Here is an 18,967-nt window from a genome sequence, read left to right as displayed (position 1 = left end):
GGTTGAAGGTGTTGAGATAATAACTCTCTGAAGACCCACTTCAAGGTTTCTTCCTCTATTCACCTCCACTTGCATTACTCCTTGCTGTGGGGTTTCCGAGTATTAAATTTGGTAAATTTCAATGAATTAGGGTTTAGTGGGATAAATCATCCTGATATCCGATAATAATCTCCTTGTCATGAAAACACGATGGGCTTGGAGCGTGCACTTGAAGCGAGTGGGATCAATAATGCAATTTGCATCGGATGCAACCAAAGTGGAAATTAACATCGTAAGCTCTTGATACCGAAATACAGTGTGTGTGTGTGTGTGTGTGTGTGTGTGTGTGTGTGTGTGTGTGTGTGTGTGTGTGTGTGTGTGTGTGTGTGTGTGTACTCACCTAGTTGTGTTTGCAGGGGTTGAGCTCTGGCACTTTGGTCCCGCCTCTCAACTGTTAACCAACTGATGTACAGATTCCTGAGCCTACTGGGCTCTGTCATATCTACATTTGAAACTGTGTATGGAGTCAGCCTCCACCACATCAGTGTGTGTGTGTGTGTGTGTGTGTGTGTGTGTGTGTGTGTGTGTGTGTGTGTGTGTGTGTGTGTGTGTGTGTGTGTGTGTGTGTGTGTGACAGAGTGAGACAGCTGGCTGTAGTTGGCAAAATTATTATCTGACAGAATGACAGGTCTGAAAATAACAAATGGATTTAGACAGAGATCAAGAGAGTATTAATATCACGCCTCTCGAGCAAGCACGCTTCAACTTCGCTTAAAACTTCATTTATATCTACCGCAAGTAAGTCCTTTGCTTAGAGCTCGTCTTCAATTGTTCCCTCAGTCAGGCTGAAGCAGATGGAACACATCTGCTTCAGTGTGGAGTGTATCAGTGGCACAGTGTGTGGAGTGCCACTGATGCACTCACACACTCTGCTTGTAACTATTCCTGGAAAAGGTAAATCACCATGCAGCAGCAGCAGAGGTTCAGAGTTATTGTGGTGAACGGTTTTGTTAACGCTAAAATACATAAGCACAAACGCACGCATACATTAACTAGCATTCACGCACGCACGCACACGCACGCACACACACACTAGTGGAGCATGTGGATGACAAACACACTCCTGGGAGTCGACATTGACAGTAGGTGGCCTTGTCAGCACCCACAAACACCTTCCCACTCATTTAGAGAATGCGCACTCACAGACATTTACTGTAAACACACACACACACACACACACACACACACACACACACACACACACACACACACACACACACACACACACACACACACACACACACACACACACACCATCATCAACAACATCATCAACGGTACATGACATATCAAACACGGGTTTTCAAAGAAAAAATATGGATAAACTTCAGTATTTAAAGCGACCAAATACTCTGGTTAATAAAATAAAAATTACACATACACTTATAATGGATAATTTAGAAAGATTTATATGACTGGATTCTTTAGACCAAAACTGTCAAACTTAGTTCTCGAAAGATTCAATGAGTAAAATGTGAATAACGATGAAAATGCTATGTAAAATTGAATGATTTTGTCATATTCAACATCAATTAGAATATCATACACGCTTGCAATGGGGTCAGGTAGTTTTAAAGGGATTGGAGGGATCGTAGTTGGTGCTCAACCACTAGGATGATCGGGGATTGAACGCCAACTTGCAAGAAGCCCGTCAATCGTTGCGCCACGCAATTCAAGTTGGTGGAGACGTTTACTGTGAAGCCTGAATTTTATTAATGAAAAAAGGTGTATTTTTAATTACCCTGACACGTCTCCTCAGGTACACCCAGGTGAGCAAGGGTGCTGCCAGAGCAGGTGGTGACTTTGGGGTCGTTGGAAGCGAGCCAGTATATATATCGTTACCATACTATTTGCTCTTGGATATATACATACACATTCTTTCCCAGGTGTGAATATGTATACATGTATGTGCTATTGGGGCCGTTATGAAAGGTAGAGCGGGATAAGGTGAAGATTGATGAAGATTAAGCCACCTAAAAGGTGGCACGGGCATGAATAGCCCGTAAAAGGATAAGGTGAAGGAGACATGTTATATATATAGCCAGTCATAGGAAACTGGAAACATGGGAGTGGGGGGAGGAGAGTTGTGAAGATCACCCATGGTAATCTTTATGTAAACAAAGACTCGTCGACATAGATTAAGAAGTGGAAACAACGAGAGAAATGGCAGAGAAAACAGCGTGAAAGTTAACCGAAGAAATTAAGGATAACTGGAAGAATTAATAACACAATAATGTAGTCAAATGTGTATGTGTGTGTGTGTGTGTGTGTGTGTGTGTGTGTGTGTGTGTGTGTGTGTGTGTGTGTGTGTGTGTGTGTGTGTGTGTGTGTGTGTATTTACTATTTGTTGTGTCTGCAGGATCGAGCTGTTAGCTCTTGGGCCCCGCTTTTCTAGTCGTCAGTTGTCTAATGTACTGATTCCAACTTATTTTTTTTCTTTTTTTTCTGTTTTTTTGCACTGTCATATCTGCTACATATATTTCAACTGTCACACACACACACACACACACACACACACACACACACACACACACACACACACACACACACACACACATACACACACACACACACACACACACACACACACACACACACTCACTGGAAGCTGCCCGCGTCAGCTGCTTAACTCCCAGGTGCCTATTTACTGCTAAGTGAACAGAGCCAACAGACAGAAAAAAGCTTTGCTCATTTGTTTCTACCTCGACCGGCTTCGAAACCGGGGCCTTGCGACTTCGACCCTAGTGCGCTGTCCACTCATCCACAAGGACCTATGTGTGTGTGTTTGTGTATGTCTGTGTGAATATGTGTATATGTAGATATTGAGGTAAGATAAAATACTTGGAAGGAGAAAATGTTAAGCCGGTATGTCTATTTTTCACTTGGATGGAATATAAGGAATAACTAAGAACTGGTGTATGAAGAGAGAGTGAAGGAACGGTGCCCAACCACCTCGACATTCATAAATTGAACTAATAAAGCAAGAATTCGACAATGTAATATTATAGTATTCAGAATACGTCTGGGATAGACGTATCTGGCAGCTTTCTGAAACTGAAATGTCGAATACACAATGTGTCAGCTTTTTGAAAGAGAAAACATGCACTCCCTTGAACATTATCTTGTAGAATGTCCTATATTGAGTAACCTTTGCCCCCCTTTGGGGTGAGATATGGTGAACTCTGTAAATATTATCTGAATACAGGAATATTTGATGATTTACTGGACTTGTGCCCAATATTGACTATGTAATGTATTAGTTATACAACGTAATGTAATTATAACCTGAGCTTGTGGACGCATTTTCATCACCTTTAGAGATTAAGTGTTTAATAACACACTAGTTTCTATAGCAGGTATCTTACCCTGTCAAAGTAGGAGAAACATCAGTATACGTGTGTAAACTGATCAGAATTGCATTTCACCTTTGTAAACTCACATCAATGACACGTAAAAGATACCTCGAACACTGTTTATGTAGGACCGACGTGAATTTATGTATGTAGTTTAGATTAGCATTTTAAAATCACTACAATCACATTCTATGATTGACTGTTCACTAAATCACTGTATTATATGTTAAACAGATCTCTCATCCTGTCCATGGAGGACAGAAGAAAATGTATATATCTTAGTTAGCATTGTAAATATGTGGCCACGTCTGTGGTAGAAAATAATAATCATAAAAACAAAAACTCGAACCCTCGGGAATCCCACACAGCGACCATGCCAGATACGGGGTCGTCGTTCTAGGGACTAACTCAAGTGTGTGTGTGTTTGTGTGTGTGAAAGAGTCAGACGATGGTCTGAGCCCCACCAGTCAAGACACCATGGCAGACGAATCACTAAATCCCCCAACTTGGCGACGAACCTCTAGGGGGGTATTTTCGTCCTGTCTTCTAAGTGTTGGTGCTGTAACGTTAAGATATATTAAGGCCAGCATGTATTTAATTCACCTTTTCTTGCTGTCTAGACATAATTTTATTAGACATTTTAATCGTTGCTGATTATTTTTAGTCGCCAGTTCTAATAGTTTTGAGCATCACAGTCACAATATATCGACCTTCGGGGTCATAGATAGTGTTTATTTTTATCGTAATATCGTTGTAATAAAGGTAGAAAGATAGAGAAGTTTTCCTAAAATTATTAGCATTAGTATTTATTATTGATATATAAGTTTTTCTACTGTCATTTACTCATTCAAGCAATTGATCGAAACTGGTTAATTGGGTGTTAGTTGTTATTGGCTATCTGCTGGCTGTAGCTGGTTAGCTACTGGTTGTGATTGATTAGTTACTGGATGTAATTGGTTAGTTACTGGTTTTAACTGATTGGTTAATGTCTGTAATTGGTTAATGTCTAATTAGTTACTGGTTGTCACTGGTTTGCTGCTGGTTATGACTGTTTAGCTGCTGCGAGTAACTGTTTTGCTACGTCTTGTAACTACCTACCTACTGATTGTAACTGGCTAACTGCCTGTTTGAACTGGTTAGTTCCCGCTTGAATCTACAGCGGCTCTTTAAGGATGCTCTCATTATATATTATATAATACAAACACTACTCCTTGAGTCAAATGACACATGTGTCCGTATGTATGAGATTATGAGATATTAAACCCACAGGAACAGAGATTCCTGAGGGTAAATACAGTATGATAATCTATTCTCGCGAGTCGTACCTAATACATCATTTTCTTGATAGAATCGACCCATCCGTGTTATCACTTTCACGTAATAATTAACTTAAATTACCTCGACTAATCCGTTGAAAATGAGAGATATTACTAAAAATTTATAACCTCCGTAATCTCAATGTTTCATAAGAATCGGTGACTGTTTGTTAGGTGGGTCGCTTACTTTTCCACCTTTGTAGCTTGGAAAATAGTTGCAATTTTTTAATACGGAGTTGCAAATGAAGAGGACAGCGAGTTAAGATTCACCGCTGAGGTCCCGTTGGTCCCGACTTGCTTGATTAATGACGAAACTTTCTCCTTGGCACTGGTGGCTTGTTTGTGTCAACTGCCGTGTTGCAGAGGTTCTGTGCAGCCATGTTGCAGAGGGTTTTGTGCAGCCATGTTGCAGAGGTTCTGTGCAGCCATGTTGCAGAGGGTTTTGTGCAGCCATGTTGCAGAGGGTTTTGTGCAGCCATGTTGCAGAGGTTTGGTGTGCATGTTTCATGCGGTGAGTGCGTTGGCAATGTATATGACAGATGTGAAGGTATATGCATGATAGTTTATGCATCAACAGAGGTCTCGTTTCATGCAGGACGACGTTCAATCCCCGAACGTCCAAGTGGTTGGGCATTATTCCTTTAACCCGTCTCATCCCAAATCCTTATCCAGACCCCTTCCAGGGGGCTATATAATGGTAACGGGTGCTTGGCATGTGTGTACTCACTTATCTATACTCACTTATCTGTACTCACTTAGTCGTGCTCATGTGTGTATATTCATCTAGCTGAATTCACTTTGTTGTGCTCACGTGTGTGTACTCAACTTGCCCTACTCATTTAAAAATGAGTAGATTGTACTTGTAGATTGAACTAGGTTCGAACTTCAGCTCCTTGACTGACCGACCAACCACTTGGGTTGGACGGTAGAGCGACGGTCTCGCTTCATGCAGGTCGGCGTTCAATCCCCGACGGTCCATGTGGTTGGGTACCACTTTTTCTCTCCTCCCCCCGTCCCATTCCAATTCCTGATCCCTTCCAAGTGCTATATAGTCGTAATAGCTTCGCCCTTTCTCCTGATAGGTCCCTTCCTTTCACTGACTCACCTCTCAACTTATCGACGAATATTTGACTCACCTCTTGTGAATCCATGTTATGAATAGGCCACAACTATCTTTCTAGCTCGTTCTTACTCACCTTCAAAACTTGTCGTTCCTGGCTTGATGTTCATATGACTCATCTGCGTATCTATCTTCCGGTTGAGTCTCCTGGTTCTCCTCATCACCCATCTGTGCCTCGTGATCTAGTTTCCTTCCGTCTTACAACTGTGTTTTCAAGTCCTTGTCCGTCTCGTTGTCTAAGTTTGTCTCCTAGTTAGTTCCTAGTTCCCTCCTCTTTACCACCTGTGTGTGTGCTGGGCATTAGACTTATTTGGCGCTAGTTCAGGCAGTGGACGCCAGTATCGTGCAGTAGCCATATACATCGTGGAGTCTAAGGCAGCCATTCTAAGTCTAAGTCTAAGCCATTGGACGCCACAAGACGTAGATTAACACGCACAGAATTCACAATAGTCTGATGCATCAAATGAACAAATCCACAAGGACCGTGACGAGGGATCCTCTAGGACGTAGGTTCGAACCCACGTCACGGCCCTTGTGGATTTGTTCACGTAGATCAAATTAAATGTTTTGCGAGCAGCCAGTCTGCGTATGGGGGTGTTAGGAGGAGGGGCCGAACACCCCCTCTCGCATACTGATTAGATTTTGTTGATTAACTTGGTACGATTTAACTTAATTAAGATACTGTAGCAAGGAATGCTACACTGACGAAGCTGAAACACATAATTTAATCCAAACAAAATAATAAAACGCAGATGATTGTGTTTTGGGGCAGTCTTGGCCCCCTTATAGAGCCGTGTTCATGTTTATTTGTCTAGTGTTGCAGATGAAGTGTTCAAATATGTTCATATAATCAAGAGTAATGTTGGTAATGGTCCTGGATGTTTGTTGTTCACCAGAGAGATGGGCAGATGAAGGGTTCACTGGACTGATGAAACTCGTGTGTAATATGTTATCGCGAGATATATGGACGTATGATAAAATGTTATCCAGCTTTGGATTTATTTGTATTCCTAGGTGTGTGTGTGTGTGTGTGTATGTGTGTGTGTGCGTGTGTGTGTGTGTGTGTGTGTGTGTGTGTCCTAACGTAGTTATGATTCCGGGGGTTGAGCTGCGGCTCTTTGGTCCCGAGCTGCGTGTGATCTCATAGTAGTGGAGATGCGAACGGTTTTCACGAAGTGCTGGTAGATTAGGTGGTACCTATGGTACCACCAAGCTACGGGCTCACCATAGCCCGTGCTACAAACCACGTACTAGAGGTACCAGTAGTAATAGACCGAGATAATAGAGAATCTACTTCCCATTATATAAACATTTAAACATTTTTAAAACTAATGCCGTTAAAAAAAAAACTTCTTATCCAATTAAAAATATCCATATATTTCGAGACTCAAACATAAGCAGAATAACAACGCATTAATTAAAATTTTATCTTTTAATAACATAATAATATAAATGTAATGAAACTAAAAAAATGTTATAACACATTGAAATATGTGTTTCAATGTGTAAAGTTACTGTTAATGACGGGAACGGAAGAGACTGCGATAGTGGTGGTGGTATGACGAACTGTTGTAGAAGCAGCAACGGTACAGGCAGCAACGGTACAGGCAGCAATGGGAGAGGCAGCAACGGTACAGGCAGCAATGGGAGAGGCAGCAACGGTACAGGCAGCAACGGTACAGGCAGCAATGGGAGAGGCAGCAACGGTACAAGCAGCAATGGGAGTGGCAGCAACGGTACAGGCAGCAACGGTACAGGCAGCAATGGGAGTGGCAGCAACGGTACAGGCAGCAACGGTACAGGCAGCCATGACAGTAGCAGCGACGGTAGAGGCACCAGTAGCACTAAAGGCGAGGCAGCGATAGTGTTTGCGTCAGCTGCAGCTGTAGATATTAAACAATATGCAACCCACCCAAGCAGCAACGCAACACAAATGGAAAACAACTCTACGGACATTTCATGCACGTTTCACTAAGCTGCCGAAGCAGTTTCGAGCCAGTCAATATACACTATACTTGAAACGAATTAAACAATCGCAGATTTATATTATTCCATATAAATCATACATAAATTACCCGGCATTTGAAGTGTTAGAAAAACCTCGTATCTTTAAGGGTAACTTCAGTATATGAGGATATATATAGACACAAATAGGAGTCAATTGCATGCCGGCGCCACCACCAATCCAGTAGCTTGTTGTGGAACGAGCAGAAGATCCCCCTGTTAAACAGCATGCCGCAGCGCGACCACCAGCCCCCCTAGCCACCATCACCACCACCCACAGCACTACAAGAGCCACTGCCTCACAGCGTCCTACAGGCGCCCCCACAAGCTGATGATATCTCCACGCTGCTGGAAAGGAAATATTTAGAGGGATAGAGCAAGAAGAAAGGAGACAGAGGGAGGAGGAACAGAGATGGAGGGAGACGGGAAGATAGGCGTCAGTGATGGAGGGTGATAGGAAAGGGTAGAAGAGACGTATGGATAATAGAGAACGAAGGTTTGAGAAGAGAGAGTGGGAAGGAGAAAGAGCGAGATCCTAATTATAAAATGGGATGGCAAACAATAGAGAGAGCGGGGTGCTACCGGGAGATGGATCATCCTTTGGAAGAAGAGACAATGAAAGCGGATCGCAGTTGAAGAGAGGACAGCACCGGGGTAATGACGACTGGCCACAGTGGAAGAGAGAAGAAGAGAGGCTTATAATGGCTGGTCACAACGGAAGAGAGAAGAGAGAAGAGGAGAGGCTTATAATGGCTGGACACGATGGAAGAGAGAAGAGAGAAGAGGGGAGGCTTATATTGGTTCAGTTCATGTATGGGAGGGACAGGAATATGACTACCCTTATTGCTTAAAAACTAAGAATGTGAGAATTAACAAATATCTCAATGAAAAAAAAATATTGGATTGAGAATATAAATATCACTGTTGGTAAACTGAAACATTATTGCTTTAAAATAATTAAAATTAAATTACTAACTTATTAAATAAGTGAAAACGAAGTATATAAACCATAGCATTTATGTGAGGAAATACAAATCTGAATTTTTGCCCCCAAAAAAATAATCAGTGAAAGAGGAAAGAGAAGACAGGAGAAGAGAAAAGTCTGGTATATTGACGTTGTGGCAGTAATATGGACTGCCCAAGGCGTCTCGCCTTGCGACAGGCGGCCGAGCCCAAATTGTTCGCTGGTATTACTAGTCCGCTTGTGTCCTCCTCTTGTGCAGTTTGACCCAAATGTTAGCTGGGATTTATTTTTTGGGGTTAAATTGCAGTCTTCTGTTTATTTACTCTGAATAAGCAGTGACAGATTCAGAGACTATGTTCTGACATCGCAGTGTGCTATCTGCTGATTTCTAAATTGTGCATAGTTTTGATATTTATCTGAATTTTAACCGTATATCGGATGCACGATATCCGATATACATCTGCGCATTAAAACTATTACAACTCAATATATACAAAGTAGGTAGCTTTGTTTTGTGAGTCCATCGATTATAATTCAATGTAGGAACTAGTGCCAGATTATTTTTAAATTATGCAGACGTACTTTTGGTATCCAATATGCGTGTTATCGTGAGAATTTGTGATATTCTCAGTAATTACTCACGTATTACTGGGGGAAGAAAACAAGATTTGTTGGAAAAGCATTATAGTACGTAGAAGTCAACAGCATAGATGATATTTTCCTCAATGAACAGAAAAATTAACATTAACGGTTTGTTGGGCTAAAGGTTATAGGTTATATATATATATATATATATATATATATATATATATATATATATATATATATATATATATATATATATATATATATATATATATATATATATATATATATTCTTCGGAAGAATTTTTACGATAATGTTTTCCCTTTTAATTTCTAATACAATATCAAAATTGAAAATAATTATTGAGCTAAACATCACTACATCAAGATGACAGATAGAGAATATATATTAATTAATAATAATTACGTATAATATTAATTAATAATAATATATGTTAAGTTTGGTAATGATAAATATCGCAGAACTAAAGAGGTCGGTTTGATACTTTACATAATAAGCCTCCTTTGATATCTTGGTAACAAATAAGTAATGGAATCCCCCGAAATTATTTGGCTTTATATACAACGTCTACAGTTGCTAGCGAGAAATTAACTCATTAACAATCAGAGAAGTTTCATGAATAAGTAAGAAGTCTGACTAATAATCCTTCAGAATTATTGTGCCTCTAATACATCATAAACCTTTGAACGAGATGGCAAACTTGAATTTAGCTTTAAAGTTTGGAATTAATCCCCCTCTCTCTCTCTCTCTCTCTCTCTCTCTCTCTCTCTCTCTCTCTCTCTCTCTCTCTCTCTCTCTCTCTCTCTCTCTCTCTCTCTCTCTCTCTCTCTCTCTCCCTCTCTCTCTCTCTCTCTCTCTCTCTCTCTCTCTCTCTCTCTCTCTCTCTCTCTCTCTCTCTCCCCCTCTCTCCCCTCTCTCTCTCTCTCTCTCTCTCTCTCTCTCTCTCTCTCTCTCTCTCTCTCTCTCTCTCTCTCTCTCTCTCTCTCTCTCTCTCTCTCTCTCTCTCCCCCTCTCTCCCCTCTCTCTCTCTCTCTCTCTCTCTCTCTCTCTCTCTCTCTCTCTCTCTCTCTCTCTCTCTCTCTCTCTCTACGAAACTGCTCAAAAGAACTTTCTAAAAGCAACTTGTGACTACTCTTTCTTTGTCCTTATTACGACTGCTTCCTCGCCTACATGAAGGAAAAGGGTTAAGCAATCTCATCACCGGAAGGAAATCAAGAGTGTCGGGAGACACGAAAACAACTCTCAATCTTAAAAAGAATTTTGTTTAAATAGAGACAAGAAAGAAGTTGTCGCAATATAAATATTTTGCCCTTTTTTTAGGATCTATTCCCGTCTGGTCGATGGAAGATTGGACAACAAACAACGCTTCGTTTTTTATTGAATGCATACGACTCTTAGTGATTATTGAGTGAATGCAGGTAGCGAAGAGGTTCCGTCTGTTGCATAGTCATGAAACCTTATTTGAATCGACTTGAGAATGGTCCAGGACGGACCGAAACATCGTCGTCCCTTCACCTTCTAGTGTGTGGTCTGGTCAACTTACTTTAGCCACGTTATTGTGACTCATCGCCTGCATGAAACCTTATTAATATTGGTATTTCAGTTCTTGATTTTGCAATGGATTTGTAAACTTTTGCAAGAGCTTGGAGAAGGATATTTGTAATAAAAAATTCAGAAAATTTCTTGAGAACGTCATGTAACAGAACTGATATAAAATAACACAGAGGAAGATAGTCTATATGGTATCTTGTAGTCGGAGACGGAAAGCCTTTTAAGCAGTGTTCTCTTGGCCACTACTGAACTTTCACAAGATGCAAAGCACACCAGTTGACTAGTTCCCAGGTACCTATTTACTGCTTGGTGAACATGGCATCATGTGTTGCGAAGCTTACCCAAACGTCTCACCCTGTCTGAGACTCGAATCCAGGACTAATAGGTTGTTTGTGTCAAGCACTGAGCCTTAAAGAGACAAAGAACCAAAGCATAACACCAATCACGGTTCAATAGGCTGTGACATGAGGCCTGGACTAGGAACAGGTGAAATACCCCAGTGGACACAATATCTAAACGTAGCGTTGGTTCGTTGTTGAACCCGCGTCATCAACGTTCAGTCAACGTTGATGTCGCTGATTCGACATTGAATTGTTGTTAATCTTGAAAATTGGGCCCACTGAGGAAATGCTCTGTTTCCCATATTATTCCCGGTGGCGCTATGGTAACACACTCGCCCCTCGCTTCACGAGCGATTTGGCCTAGGTTCGTATCCTGGCAGGAGAGGATTGACTAGACACCAGTCCTTAACTGTACGCCTTCGTTCACCCAGATTTGATTGGGTACCTGGTTGCTAAACCATTCTAGTGGGTACGGCTTACCATGAGCTGTGGGATGAGCAAGCTCTCAGCCTGCTAACAGGAGTCAGCAGTCGTCTGTTCCCACACCCACCTGTGAAAAGAGTGGCAGGTTTATTGACAGGGAAAACAGCAACAAGAATATCATAAAAACAATTTCAAGTGTCAAATAACATTCATGGGGATTTGGAAAAAAATGTAATGTCACTTTTCGGTTTGTTTTGAAAGCGGAACATCAAGGATTTTTAAAGATTCAGAGGCTGCTATCATCATATATTTTTCTACTAAGTTACTCACTAAATATTAGCAAGTTTGTTTCTTCATTAACTTATTCTAACAAAAATTATGTTAATTTCTAAATCAGATTAAGCTGTGACTTTACCAAGATTTGAGTAAACCGTCTCTCCCCCCCTCCATCCCCACCCCACAAAAAAGCCAGCAGAGGTTTCTAAAGAAATTTTAAATATTCAGACGTTCGATACAAAGGCAAAATTCTACTAGTTTACACTTTACAAGCACACAGTAAACAAGTAGACTTTTATCTCTGTTCTGGACAAGAGCGTTTTAAAGTTTCTCAATACCTTCTTCCTACGATTTTGCTGGACTTAGTAAACACCTTTTCCAACTAAGTTTCGGGGATTGCCATGAGTTATTTTACTGGTTAACGTTTATATCTTTAAATGAGATTGGGGGATTGTTGTTGTTTAAGATTCGCTACCCGGAACAAAAAGTTCCAAGCAGCAGGGGCTATGAGAGAGATTTGTGGGGTTAAAGTTAATGAGCTTTGATAACTTCATAATGATCTTAGTTAATAATACCCTGTTGTGTTCGGTTAGTAAGCCGTTCGCTGTTGTTAATGGTAAATTATGTACATTTATTTTTAATCAGCCGTACATCTCAACTATATAACACCTACCGGAAGACCTGTTTGAAGGATGCAGTTCAAAACACATGAATAACGGAATCTGCAATAGACCTATTGGCAGGTTCATGAATCTGATATTTATATCCACCCACACGTGGCTTTCATGTAGCCAACTTATGTTTGAACTTTCCAGTGAATTTTCATCAGAGATCTTACTTTTTAGTTTGTTCAACAGATCTACAACCCTGGTTCTGAACCACTGTTTATCTGTTTATTTTATGAATCTAAGCATATTCAATTTCAATCCATTGGTTTGTTTTCAAACTTTGATTTAGATTTTTAGAATCTTATTTATATTTGGTTGATTACTATATTCCTCTATCTCCCGGTTGTCAAAATATTACTTAAATCTAATAATCATATTTCTCCACCCCAGCGATTTACACGTAATATAATGTATCTTATCTTCAAGAAGAACAGCTTTAAATTGGTCGTAATCTACACACAGAAATCACAATAGCGTGATGCATCAAATGAATAGATTAAGGCAGTGTCTGGGATCCTCTCGGAAGTAGGTTCGAAACCTCGTCACGGCCCTTGTGGATTTGTTCATTGTCGTAATCTTCATCAGGGTAATCCAGGGTCAGGTCACCTGCTGTTAGAGTCATTTTGTCTGCATTGATCTTTCAGTTCACTGTATTTATGGTTGCGTTATCATGCAATTGCTGAATGAGAACTTTATCGTAATTTGTTTGCTTAATTGATCTTGTGTTATATTATAGTGGACAAATAGCAAATACTTGAGTGATGCAGCAGCAGTAACACCTTTTTAACGTATTATAAATGCGTAGCAACTAGCAATAAGATTTCTATTCAGTTGCTTGTGTTGCAATATAATTTCCTGATTATTTTTTGGACCGACTGCCCTGGAAACACAAACCGAAAATGTCTCTATTTTCCGCTTGTTACAACTTGTAATAAAGTTGTTACATCTTGGCTTAACGTGTTTATGACGTATTAGAACGTTGTTACAACTTGCTATATTGGTTGTTATAACTGGTTACGAGGTGTTAAAACTTGTTCAAACATTGTACCAACGTCGTAGCATGTATGGCTGTGCGAGATATTTTACACTTCACATTATGGAGGAACTTTTAAGCAATGACATAACCTCATAATCTTCCCGCTCTTAACCGTACCTCATTAATCTCATTATTAAACAAGGGTTCCAACTTTATAAAAAAAACTTCAACTCTTTCTAAGTTCGATTTTCTTTTCTGGAACAGTATTTTTTTAGCATTTTAAACAAGAATTAATGGTTCTTTGAAGGCGTTTCTTGGGAGAGTTTTGACGATTAAGTTTTACTTTAAAGGTTTTCACGCTTTCTGCCCCGACGAACTCTTGAGACTTTGATGGGATGGATAGAGTTTTCCTCTAACTCTCCAGGGGTTAACTTTGGTATAATTTCGAAGGTATATTATACCTTCGAAATCTATAGGATTTGGTTTATACCTAGTCCTGAGCTTTTTCAGGTGAAGGTGTATACTGAGCCTGTATGTGTACTTACCTAATTGTGCTTGCGGGGGTTGAGCTCTGGCTCTTTGCTCCCGCCTCTCAACTATCAATCAACTGATGTACAGATTCCTGAGTCTACTGGGCTCTAGGAATAGAGCCCAGTAGGGTGAGCACACACGAGTGTGTGTGCGCGCGCGCGCGCGCGTGTGTGTGTGTGTGTGTGTGTGTGTGTGTGTGTGTGTGTGTGTGTGTGTGTGTGTGTGTGTGTGTGTGTGTGTGTGTGTGTGTGTGTGTGTGTGTTTGTGTGTATAATACACACACACACACACACACACACACACACACACACACACACACACACACACACACTAATATACAGGTTCTTTATCTTTACGTCTGAATACCTCCATATTTGTTCACCTCACAGCCACCTCCATAGAAGCCAACAGATCACTGCAGTAGCTCAAGGCAAAGAATGCCCAAAAGAATCCATATCGCACTTAATAACGCTTCTTGTCAAAGTTTTCTGTCAAGGTCACTACGACAATACAGCCTCAGATAAAAGCACGGGCATCCTCCCTTTCATTCTGTATCTACTGTGACAAAGCCAACATACAGTCAAGTAAAAAGATAATATAAAAATTCGTGCTGTGGTTTAGCCAAGAAGGTTCTGTGTTAACTTCCTTGACACCGCTCTCACTGGCTTCTCTGTGATGCAGTCCCTCGCTGGCTTCCTTAATAGTGTCCAGAGGTGCCTTACGCCCCAAGGTTTCATTTCCTTTTTCGACAATTTATCTTACGGTGAACCGCAGTCTTCTTACTTGCAAATTAGAGATTTCTTTATACATATCAAGCGGCGATTTTGAATGTCTTGATTTTCATGAAGGATAATTACATTATACAGCGTAGAGTAACCCCACTTTAATTACATTTTATTTAGTTTTGATAAGAATTCATTTTGAGATATTATCCGACTTTCAGTGACTTTGTTTATTCGATGTATACTCTTTGTATATTCTATGTATATTCAGCCTGTATATTCTTTGCCTTGAGCTACAGCAGTGATCTGTTGGCTTCTTTGGAGGTGCCTGTGAGGTGAACAAATAAAGAGGTATTCAGAAATTCAGCATTGTTAATTACTTTCAGTTAACGGGCCATTATTAGAGATAATTTTGTTGATTTGCTTTAGAGCATTTTAGAGCAATTAATTTGTTTTTGCATTCACACGAATTTTATCGTGTGAATGCTGTATAAAGTTAGGGATCCAAACATCAGGAACCAAGACAGAAAGAGTAACTAAATGGATGTGGTAGAGTTATAATTATAATAAGATTCGACACTCACTAAATACATTACCATTAAAGATAATATTGAGGAAGTATCTGCAACAATATTTGCATGGTTTCAAGTTAGTTTAGAGTATCTGTTTTTGTACAAAGTTACATAAATAATACGTTATGTGGTAACACCTTATGTGTCTTCCACAGGAAAACTATATCGATCCAGATCATCGAGGAGGACAGCTACGAGAAGGACGTGCTCTTCTACCTGGACATCGGCGAGCCTGTAGCTACTGGAGGTGGGTGGACTCTCGTACAGTCTCTTGGCTGACATAAGTCAACCTCGGGAATAGATTGGACTCGTAGGATACGCGGGTGGACTTCTGTAGGACTCAGACGGACCTTAGAAACGAGGGTTGGGCTAGGCAGGACTTTTTAAAAATATTGCATAATTTTTTACTTAATTCATCCTTGCAGTATTGCAGAGTGTGGGTAAATATGCAGGTCACATTAAAAGTAATTTTTCAGTTCAACCATTTTGTCCTATGAAATTATTTTTGTATAATTTATAGGTAGTTAATACTGATAATATATTATCATGTGTAACGTAAACAGTCGAACGTAATAAAGTTGATGTTTATCTGTTGAATTTATCAAGCTCTGATTATTGAAAATAATTTAGTTTACATTAATTTTCCTTACAAATGCACAAAACAGTTTAATATGTTCTTCTGTGCAATTTTCAACTTTTATAGATGTCTATCTTAATTTTATGAAATGCTCAGTCATAGGTAAATAATATATATATATATATATATATATATATATATATATATATATACATATATATATATATATATATATATATATATATATATAATATATATATATATATATAATATATATATATTTTGTTACAGGTCTCATTTACATTCGCTATTAATATCGTTTCATGTATTAACAAGTTAGTCTAAAAATATTAATAATTAACAAAGCTAATTTGCTTTTAAATATCTAATATGACCAAAAACGTTCTTTTCAAAAAGAAACATTTTTGGATTGAATTAGAAGAATTTCTCATTAAATATTATGAAGGTTAACGCACTTAATAAGTACAATTAAAATGCTTCCTGTCAAAATATAATTTAATGGTCCCTTGTCTAGAATAAAATTAATATTAGGAATATGTTGTGATGGAGTATATATTTGCTAGGAAATGATATGTTGACTATCTTTTCAGTGACTACGTTGCCTGCCATCTTCTAGTTTCCTAGTCATATATATATATATATATATATATATATATATATATATATATATATATATATATATATATATATATATATATATATATATATATATATATATATATATATATATTATGTTATTCACATTATGTATGTTGTATACAACAAGGGAGATGCCTCATCAGGTTAGAGAAGGACCACGTTCTCTACTCAACAATGTCACATAATTTCAAGTGTGTCTGAATCCCAATTGTGTCAAATAATTTCAAGACTAACATGACGCATCTCTTCTTTTTTATCTTACATTAGAATTTTCCCTTAGTTTTATTGTAATTAATGACAGCTATAAAAGCTATTAATAAGTCACAAAATCATTTTTAAGCCCCCCACTTGCTTCTCATGCACTGAAATGGTTTATTCTACGTAGGTGTCACCCTATTTGCAGTGTAGATTTTAATGGATTTAGTTTTTTTAAATCATTTCTTTAGATATACTTTTCCCCAACTTCAATAGTCTTCTGTAACACCCTCCCCCCCCCTGCTTCTAGTTCACCCTGTTTGCTTGTCAGAGAAGGCACAGTCAGGTCTAGAGTCAGTAATGTCACACTTGTTTGGCGTCTGACTACCGGAGCTTAAGTCCTTTAGCAATTATAACCTAATTATATGACCCCTCATCACTCTAGAAGCAATTTATATTTTAGCTGTATATGATCTAATGGTTTTTTCCACTCTCTTCTCCTCCTCGCCCTGTGTATAAATAAATCCAAATTGGTATCGCCTGTTTCCCATCGATGTAAGTGGCCCGTGGTCTTCGTTTGAGCGATGAATGAAGAATGTCGCTTGCTGGTAGTTTGTAACCTTCTCCCACACTCGTAGTTCTGTAGTCAAGTTGTTCATGCACTTGCATATTGTGAACCTTTGCAAGCGGTACCCCCTTCCCACTGCATCGTGGTAATTTGAAGTTCATATTCCTTCTCCCCTTTCCCTCCCGAGTTGGGATCTGTACTCTCCTCGAATGATCTTTTGATATTGTGTAAATAAGCTGTTGGTAAACTGGTGTAAATTGTCTTACCATCTAACTTGTGTGTTGAGGAATTGTTAACATTGAAGGTAATTCCTACGAATCGCAATTGATTCGTTAACATTAATGATCAATCTTTCAAAGCTGGAATTTTAAAAAAAATTCTTGCTTTGTTAAAGGATAGATGAATGACCTAATTCGAGTCAGATGGTACGAACACTTCACTCGTTGCTAGTTGGTCTGTCTGCAGAGCAACGAAGACTCCAGCGAAGCATTGTCCTCTTGCAGAATAAATGTAATATTTTATTTGTTTTTATAGACTTTGAAACTGTTGAAGTGTCATCAGGTGTTGGACCGTCCTTGAACTGGACGAAACACACTGAGGAAGCAATAGTTTGCAAGAGGCAAGCTTCGCAATAGTCTAAAAGGTGTTGCTTGGAATGACAATGCTGATTGGCTCAACCCACATTATACTCTGAGTGTGTAAACACATAGTATACCCTGGGGGGTGAGCCAACCAGCAGTATACCTTGGATGTACCCCCCCTTCCAGTGCAACATAGGTGTGCAACCCTCAATATGCCCTGATCATGCAACCTTCAATGCAGCCTGGTTTTGCTAAGGGTGTAGACACTCATTCATCCCTCTCTAGGTGTTGCTAATCATCAGTCCCTAAACTGAAGCAAGGTTGAGCCCTACTCTTTCTACTCACCAATATATGATCACTCTGTGTTTACTGAAGCTTGTTAAGGCCATTAAGTTGACTTCATAATCATTATTAAACAGATTGGTGAGGTCAGAGATGTCAGTGTTCTGGATGTATGCAAGAGGGTTTAACATTCATGAAAGAATATAAAAAAAAGTTTTTTAACCCTAAGTACAATTGGGTCGGCATGATTAGAGATATTCAAACTACCCAGTACTGAGCCGGTAGTTAAGTAGTTTTGGGTGTGTCTTGTTTGTAGCTGAAATCTTGAGACGAAGATTTACGTTGGAGATTATTTAATACAGATTTTAAAATTAATCACAAAATCATGCAAAATCTTTATTTAATACAGATTTTATAATTAATCACAAAATCATGCAAAATCTTTATTTAATACAGATTTTATAATTAATCACAAAATCATGCAAAATCTTTATTTAATACAGATTTTATAATTAATCACAAAATCATGCAAAATCTTTATTTAATACAGATTTTATAATTAATCACAAAATCATGCAAAATCTTTATTTAATACAGATTTTATAATTAATCACAAAATCATGCAAAATCTTCTTCCCAGA

The 18,967-nt window shown here is 39.0% G+C and overlaps 1 protein-coding gene across 14 annotated transcripts in view; it reads left to right on the top strand.

Moving 5' to 3' along the window:
• Positions 1–18,967, top strand: part of Calx (sodium/calcium exchanger 3) — a 238,772-nt gene that overhangs the window by 187,383 nt on the left and 32,422 nt on the right. For all 14 annotated transcript variants that reach the window (XM_045737343.2, XM_045737342.2, XM_045737345.2 and 11 more), the window contains exon 2: positions 15,619–15,710. In XM_045737343.2, coding sequence (XP_045593299.2) covers positions 15,619–15,710 — 92 coding nt within the window. The remainder of the gene's footprint in view (positions 1–15,618; positions 15,711–18,967) is intronic.

Source organism: Procambarus clarkii, chromosome 28, assembly GCF_040958095.1.
Source record: "Procambarus clarkii isolate CNS0578487 chromosome 28, FALCON_Pclarkii_2.0, whole genome shotgun sequence".
Classification (NCBI taxonomy): Eukaryota; Metazoa; Arthropoda; class Malacostraca; order Decapoda; family Cambaridae; genus Procambarus; species Procambarus clarkii.
Note: the sequence above shows the minus strand (reverse complement) of the source record. Positions and strands in the feature narration are given on the sequence as shown.